The sequence below is a fragment of the Triticum aestivum genome, chromosome 6A (assembly GCF_018294505.1).
Source record: "Triticum aestivum cultivar Chinese Spring chromosome 6A, IWGSC CS RefSeq v2.1, whole genome shotgun sequence".
Taxonomy (NCBI): domain Eukaryota; kingdom Viridiplantae; phylum Streptophyta; class Magnoliopsida; order Poales; family Poaceae; genus Triticum; species Triticum aestivum.
This window is the reverse complement of record NC_057809.1, coordinates 560,525,925-560,534,546: the sequence shown is the minus strand read 5'-3', so window position 1 is coordinate 560,534,546 and position 8,622 is coordinate 560,525,925. Positions and strand designations below refer to the sequence as shown.

Here is an 8,622-nt window from a genome sequence, read left to right as displayed (position 1 = left end):
GCTTTCAACCGGGGCGACGACTTCCAAATTAAAGTGTGAACTGAGCCTCGTGACCCGCGTGTGACTGTGTCAGTATGATCACTCACTCAGTCTCAAGTACGCACTGCGAATCTTGGAGTCGTTCTGACTTGTAACCTTAGTTAATTTTATGTCTGTCCATGGATTGTGTGCAACAAGCTTTTAGATAATAAAGCAATTTGGTGGTAACATTTATTCTCCTTCTGCGCGGTACGCGTATACTGGGACTCGGCCTCGCCTCTCGACGGTCAAAAAGAAAAGATGGCGAGTAATGTGCAGTGATCCGCTAGCCTTTGAACAACCCGGTCATCTTGTCGCCACAACTATTCGGCTTAATTAAGCAAGCTTTTCTCTGTCTCAACAACTAATTAACCTACTTCCTAAATGATCAAGCAAGCTTGGCTACGCATCAGTTTCACATTCTCGGAACTGTTTAAACATTATTTTTATCAGCTCACACTTTGGATAGTGTGTGCAAGGACGTAGTACCAACCCGATTAATCCAGGACCGTTGATCTATTCGTGTGCGTGCGTGGTGCTACATCAACCGCCGATCTAATTACAGTAACACGTTGGTTTGGTGAAAACGAGCACCCTCATGTCGTGAAATAAGAGCATTTCTGTGTGTTTCTATGCACAAACAATGGCACCATGTGAAGAATCTGGTGCCAAAGGACCCGTGCGGCTCACCTGGCCTGATCTTAGCTACAAAAATATATTCGCAATAGACTAATATCGGAATAAAGAATAGATTATACTACCTATATAGGTCCATCTCAACTCCGAGATTCTAAAGCAGCGGCAGTTACTTGAATATGATTATATCGCTCTCACCAAGCAACTCAATGCCCCGCAAATAACGAGCCACTTGGTGGCGAATTATCAAGTTGGATATTTCTAGTTTCAAAAAATAAATAAATAATCAAGTAGGATATTTATGTAGGCAAAATGACTCCTAGATGACATGCTTCTAGAATAAATAGTAACATCATGATTAATAGTTGAAACTAGAGATGACACCTTGCGTGTTTTAAGTTGCTATGGCAATCAGTTGCAGTTATTTCAATTATTTTGGTTGTATGAAACATTACTATTTGGATTAAGAGTGTGATAACTGATACTTAAAGACATATAATTTATTGTAAAATATATTGTTCATTCGTAGTGACATGATGAGGCAGTAGCATGTGTATTCCTTTTTCCTACCCAACCCATTGATCGGTCATAATCCTGGATACATCTCTGTAATTGAACGATGCTTCGTGAAATGACTTAGATGATTCTGCTAGATTAATCTTGCTCCGAGAATTGATTTAGTTGCCGATCCATGATTTCCCTGTACATGTGCTTATTCTTCTTTTCCTGCCGATTTTATTGGCGAGTTGCTATGGTCACCCCTTTACATCTTCGTTTGTATTGATGTCGTGTTTGCTAGGCCTAATTGTTGTTGCATCCAAAAAGTTGGAGATTTTTCTCGCCTGCATCCTTGCCACCACATGAAATGGAGCGCGAAAATATGGGCATACGTTGTCGTCATTTCATTGTTGTGAGTTGTGGAGTGTTATTACTACCATATCAGTTCTGCACTTTGTAAAGATTTGACAAGAACACTTTATTATTGGCCTACACAATTGTTATATGTTTCACTTTACTAATTCATACTAGTACAAATGCCCGTGCGTTGCAACGGGCGTAGCAACTCGCAAAACCTTATCCATGTGACCTTATGCACCATAGTTTAACATTTTTTCCAGAGTCTGAAGTTTGCACGTTAAAAAGCCCTCTTAGCGTTCTTTATCTGTTGGAAGATTAGTTCAATTATATAATTTTTGCTCCCGCCACAGTCGGTCTCGTTGGTTAAATTTATGATCAAAGTTGAACCTTGGAAAGCGCGGGTGCATTATATTTTGGAATGGAAGGAGTAGTAACAATATCCTGATACTACAGATATGCTGACAGCAGAGTACCAAGTGGAACCAAAATTGTAGGCAAGTAAACCTGACACCATACCAATCTGTAAATAAGAAGCAAAAGTGCAAGTAAAACATAGCTCACACAAAGGACCAAGAATTAGTGACATAAATTACCAAAAGCAACCGACTGTCCTATAGTTGAAATCAAATTCTAAAGTGGAGGCTCAATATGGTAGAGACCCGGCATCTTTTTATTTTAAAACTTGTAGCGCCAGGAATTACTCAGGGACATTGTACACTGCAACGATTTAGTGTTTGCTTGTACACCACCGAGGACATATAATTGTTAGCTAAAGTTCTCTCAACAACCTCCATCTGTAAATTCAGTAAATTTGTACTGAATTGACAAGGATCAATATGTAGCTGAGCACCCTCTCATATTGATCGTTGTCTACCTATACACGGGGCAAATTAGTTATCAAGTTCCAGATTCAACAGAGATGAATATATGTACCACAAACAATAGGGATTGCTCTTGATGGACACGATGATCCATAGCATATTGCACAAACTGCTAAGTTCCCTCATATAGTTTGTGAATCAATTTTTGTTTTTTACTTTTTTTTTGAAAAACATGAATATTTATTTGTTTTTAAAAGTGAATGTTTTATTAAAACTCGAATGTTTTTTAGGGAGAACATTATTTGAACATTTTTTAAATATTGTGAATACTTTTTATTTTGGTGAACATTTGGAAATGCATTTTTTTTCAAAAAATTGGATCTTTAAGGAAATTTTGACCAGTTTTTTAAAAGTGTGAATATATATAAAACTATGTACATTTTTTAACTATTTTTACTATGTTGATTTTTATCAATAGAGTTTGTTGCTTGGTTGGGAAGATTTTTTTTAATTATTTAGGCTTAGCCAATAAAAAGCACTTCACGTACACACTTCACTTATAGATAAAACACACACTCTCTTTTTCTATATATAAAAAAAGACACGCAAACTCATCTCCCTTCCCCCGTTTTCCATTCTCAAGTGTCCCCCTGCTAGAGACCAATTCTCTAGATTTCTTTCCGTAATTGCTATTATATTCGCACATCCTATACTAATAGGCATCCCCCCACCAATTTACCTTGAAGCGATTGTAGGTCCCCTGCAATATCTGCAGCTTGGAAGATGGCACGAACCGCTAGATCTCTGCTAGAAGCGTCGGAAACATGTCACGAGCCACCGGCGAAGGCGGCTTCTTTAGCATGTAGGTCACTTCGGATGATCCTGAAACCCAAAATTTCAACGAATAATAACATGAGATCCAGGCACGTCTGGGAACAATTACAGCACCAATTCAGACAGAGCACTCACTAACCTTGCATCTGATGGAGGCTAGGACACTTGAAGATGACGACATACTCTGGGAGGATCCTCGTGTTCATGTCCTTGCCCACGTCTGGGAACAATTACAGCACCAATTCAGACAGAGCACTCACTAACCTTGCATCTGATGGAGGCTAGGACACTTGAAGATGACAACATACTCTGGGAGGATCCTCGTGTTCATGTCCTTGCCCACGTCTTGCCCACGTCTGGGAACAATTACAGCACCAATTCAGACAGAGCACTCACTAACCTTGCATCTGATGGAGGCTAGGACACTTGAAGATGACGACATACTCTGGGAGGATCCTCGTGTTCATGTCCTTGCCCCGAACAACATACCACTGTGGGTTCTGCATGTTGTCGGCGGCATTGTCGTAATTGTCACTGCTGGGGTGGAGCTTGGAGGACCCGGCTGGGATGGCCTCTGGCCAGCCCATCAGAACACGTCACAACACGATCGAAATTGCTTCACTTACGGATGATGCTTACGGAAACTGTCGTACGGACAGATGTGCCAGCGCCTAATTCATCCCTCCCCCGAATTTCGGGGATGGGCCCTCCTCCTTCCAATCTGATGATTTCATTTCAGTCCGTAAGTTTAAATGCGTTGAAAGTTGCCTGTAAGTGTAGCATCTCTCCAACACGATATGCGCCTCGCCATTCTCATCTCCGTAAGCACTTTCCGTAGGAACTGCCCGTAGCGCCAAATCCTATTCGGCGCCTTTTGCGCCCGATACTGTTCATTCTACTAACGGGCGCACACCCCTCGTCACGTCTGGGCCGGCCCATTTTTCTGTTTCTAAGAAGCAAGAAAAGAGCGCGAGATCTGGGATTCGAGCCCACAACAAGCTGGCTTGTGTAAGTCGCGACAACCACCAGACCACTTCACATGTTGTGATTATGTGCATGTTTTGCTTCTTTTCTTCTTCTCCTTTCTTTTTTTCTTCTTTCTTTCTTTTTCTAATTTGAGAAACTTTCTTTCTTCATGATTTTTTTTTTGCAAAATTGATGAACGGTTTTCAATTTTTGATGAACCTTTTCAAATTCATGAGTTGGCTTGTCAAATTCGGTGAACTGTTTTTCAAATTTTGATGAACTTTTTTGAAATTCCATGAATTTTTTTCCAATTTTGATGAACTTTTTTCAAATTCAATAAACTTTTTTCCAAATTTGGTGAACTATTTTTCATATTTTGATGATTTTTATTCAAATTTTGATGAACCTTTTCAAATTCCATGAAATTTTATTAAAATTCGGTGACCTTTTTTCAAAATCAATGAAGTTTTGGCAAATTTGATGAACTTGTTTTCAAATTTGATGAACTTTTTTCAAATTCAATGAACTTTTTTCAAAGTCGATGAACTTTTTTTCAAAAACGATGAACTTTTTCAAAAGTCGATGAATGTTTTTTCAAAATCGATGAACTTTTTTGAAAACCGATGAACTCCAATTTTTATGAACTTTTTGAAAACATGATTTTTTTTCCTTCTAATTCGTGATGTTTTTTAAAATCTGTGGGCATTCAAAATTTGTTCAGATTTCTTTTCAAAAGAAATCCCATTTTTCTAAAGAGCGCGGCTAAAATATAGTTGTTAGACATTTCGCGTTGCAATCTTTTCGGAAGGGCTGTATTGGTGTACTGGTTAGGCAACCATGCGCAGGAGCATAATGGTGCGGGTTCGAATCCGCAGCTTCATTTGCGTTTGTTTTTTCCTGTCATGAATACATTTTCGCACTGACCTGCTGTTCATGGGCCGGCCCATTCGCAAGCTGCTGCGTGCCAGTTGCGCCAACCGGCGCATAAGTCATGAATACATTTTCGCACTGACCTGCTGTTCATGGGCCGGCCCATTCGCAAGCTGCTGCGTGCCAGTTGCGCCAACCGGCGCATAAGGCGCCGAAGAGGAGGTCTCGCCCGTAGCTGTAGCAAACACTGGCTGTCTGATTGGGCCACGCATTGGGTGGGCCCCTAGGCCCTAGGGAAATCGGTGGCGCGCGAGCGTTCGCGCTGGACTTTTTTTCCCATCCTATATAGATCGTACGCGAATCGTATTGGTAGCTTGTTTCCCTAAACCCACGCAAAGCTGCTGCTTCTTCTTATACAAAAGACAAGACTTCTTCTTATACGCGAGGTAAAGTTTTTGATGCATCCAACATTCTTCCTGCCGCCGGCCGTGAAACTCTCGCCGTAAAGTTTAGATCCCTAAGCACGTACGCACGTCTTCTTCTACCATGCATTCTACTAGTATTGATTTTTGTTGCCCTTCTCGATCTAGTGCTTGTTTTGTACACTAACAAAAGTTGCACGTCTCTTGCAGGATCGGATCGTCGATCTGTAGCCGTAAGATGCCACCTTTGCTAGCGGCGGCCAGCGGGTCTCCATGGGCATCGCTGCCAGAAGATCTGGTTCGCCTTGTTGGCTGGCGCTTGCTGTCCGGCGACCTGACGGACTATGTCCGCTTCCGTGCTGCCTGCACCAATTGGCGGTCTGCCACCAAGTCTCCGTGTGGCCGTGGCATCATTGATCCACGTTTTCACCCGCGCCGCTGGATGATGTTCGCTGAGGGCCACGGGCTTTATCCTGGCCATGAAAGGCTCGGTGAACACACACGCTTCTTCAACCTTGACTCTGGGGTTTTAGTTCGCGTCCGGCTCCCGCTGTTCAAGGATCACTGTGTTCTTGACTCGGTCGAGGGCCTCCTGCTCCTCCAGCGAGACGAGGACACGGCCATCCGCCTCCTCCACCCTTTCACCGGTGATATTGTTGAGCTCCCACCACTAGCGTCTCATAACTTGCACATGAGTCATCCATATGCGAACCTGCCACAGCTGAGACGCATGTCCGCTTCTGTTTCTATTGATGCCGGAGTCGTGAGGGTGATGGTTATCTTCATTCACCTGATGTATGCGGCTGTTGCCACCTCCCAGGATACTAAATGGACTTTTCTAATGCATTGGAGACTTCCAAGTCATTATGGACCGTTGTCGTTCCGAGGCAAGCAATACCTGGTGCATCAGACTATGAATATGGAAAATACTTATTTATCACAGATTTTTTAGATTGAGGCACACTCGCACGATCCACCGAAGTTGATCGTCACGTTTCCAAGGGAGAAACTATGCTACCCTGTCTATTTAGTAGAATGCAACTCGGAGATCTTAGTGGTCGGGCACAACGACATTTCGTTGACACACCTCGCAGTTTACAAGTTTGCAGATGTTGTTTTAAATAGGTTTATCCGGGTTAAAAGCATCGGAGACAAATCCATCTTCGTGGGAGGGCGCAATTTGTGTGTCTCCTCTAAGGCACTGCCTACCATTGTAGGCGATACTATTGTCTATCGCCATCCACGAGAGCAACATTTTATGCAATACTACCTCAATACTAGCAGTTGGTCTCTAGCAACCGATGAATGCAGCACAAGCGGTCTGGAACAAGGACCATGTAGCCTTATTCTCCATGTCGTTACATGTTGCTCACGTGATCACTGGTATTCATTATGTTAGAGTTGTGTCGAATATTGTGTACAAGGTAGGTTACAGTTGGACTTGTAGTTGTATTGTGTTTAGATAGGATATGGAGTCGTGTCCTAGTAGGACACTTGTATCCTAGGCCTCTCATATATAGCGGGGCTAGACACACGATGTAACCTATGCCAACATAATAGCACGGGCACGCGGGGGAGCCGGCGGCGTGTGCCGGCGCCCGGGCGGCCGGGGTGCGGTATTGTGACGGTGTCATGGGGAGGAGCGCCCGTAGTCAAGCCCCGGGGATGTAGCCATGTCGGTGAACCTCGTTAACAAATCTCGGTGTCGTGCTCGTGTGATTGCTTGGTCCTCGGATGATCGACGGTATGCCTCGGATTTATTCTAACAAGTGGTATCATGAGCAAGATTCGATTTGAGGTTGCGGTTGTTGATCTAGAGATCGGAGTAGAATTCGTTGAATTGGTCAGTGGTCGAGACCTGCGACCGGAAAAGATCGATGGGCGGCGGGAGTTCTGCTAGGAAGCAATCGGAAGGCAGCGGTGTGCAGCAGAGCGCGTGCAACCGACGACAGGCGCGTAGGCAAGCATCGAGATCGGCAGATCGATTTGGAAGCTGACGGCAGACGCGTGTTAGCGTGCAGAAACCCTCGGACGCACGTGGAGCAAGGCGTACAGCGGAAATCCTCGATGTTTCGAGTCTCGGCTATACAGCCTCAGATCGCGGCGGCGTGTATGAAGTTTGGGCGAGATCAGATCGAGGGCGTGTGCGTCTCCTTCACAACATTAAATCGTGCGTTTAGAGAAAGAGGTAGTGGGAAGAAGCTTCGACTTGGCGACATGCCGGCGATTGGCGATCTGCCGTCCTCCTCTTCCTCCTGATCTCCATCCCCAGCTGATTCCCCTTCCGATCTAGGCTTTCCCCTGTTTTTCCCCTTCCAGCTCTTCCTCCGCCTCGGCCTCTCTTCTTCAGTTCTTTGCCCACTTTCGTTGCTCTGCTCCGCCCCTTTTCTTCAGGCTCAGGCCAGATCCCCTCCTCCTTGCCTGAGGTGTTCATATGGGATTGGATGCTGTTCCCAGTGACCTTCTTGGTTCCACACGAATGGTGCCTGGGAGCCTTGGATTGGATTCGATGGTCCTACATCAGCTAAGGACGCGGGCGTTGCATTTGGTCCGCAGCTCGCGCGACCCGGGGCGATGCTTACAAGTTATGAGGGCTCGAGCGGCGGCTTTCTTTCATTCCCGCGATCTGGAAGTTGTTGGTAAGGAACAATCTGTGGAGGGCTGCGGTTTTGTTGTTCATGTGTACTCTGCGGCTCCTGTATCGATGGCTGTCTCCGACCAAGAAGTATCAGCTGAACAGATTCAACAATTCTCTGTTGAAGACAAAGTGATTGATAAAAATTGTAGCAGTTTTATGAGTTTGGTGAAGACTATTCCTCATTTAAGGGTGGAATCTAAGGTGGTGATGATCATAGGATGCACGGGAGGTGAGTTTCAAGATATAACACTGGTGGAAAAAGGGCCTTTGGTCGCGGTTCGCAACTGCCATTAGTCGCGGTTGCGCAACCGCGACAGACCGGGCGCGACTAAAGGCCCCCCCCCCCTTTAGTCGCGGTTGCTTAAGAACCGCGACTAAAGGCCCGTCCACGTGGGCGTCAGGTGGCCGTCGGGGCGGAGGACCTTTAGTCGCGGTTCTTCTGGCCAACCGCGACTAAAGGCCGCCGCAGGTTTAGGGTTTTAGCCCCCCCCCCCCTTAAACCTGTTTTCTGTTTAATTTGTATTGTTTTATTTCTTTTGTGCTTTATTTTAATTTTGAA

The 8,622-nt window shown here is 44.7% G+C and overlaps 1 protein-coding gene across 1 annotated transcript; it reads left to right on the top strand.

Annotated features, from left to right (window-relative positions):
• The first annotated feature begins 5,659 nt into the window (after window positions 1-5,659).
• On the top strand, window positions 5,660-6,716 carry LOC123131039 (uncharacterized). Its single transcript, XM_044550811.1, has one exon. It carries the CDS (start codon window positions 5,664-5,666, stop codon window positions 6,375-6,377), a length of 714 nt encoding a protein of 237 aa, XP_044406746.1. The 5' UTR covers window positions 5,660-5,663; the 3' UTR covers window positions 6,378-6,716.
• Window positions 6,717-8,622: the final 1,906 nt, after the last annotated feature.

Excerpts from the sequence above, each read along its gene's own strand:
- LOC123131039 (XM_044550811.1), top strand. The coding sequence starts at position 5,664 with ATGCCACCTTTGCTAGCGGCGGCCAGCGGGTCTCCATGGGCATCGCTG.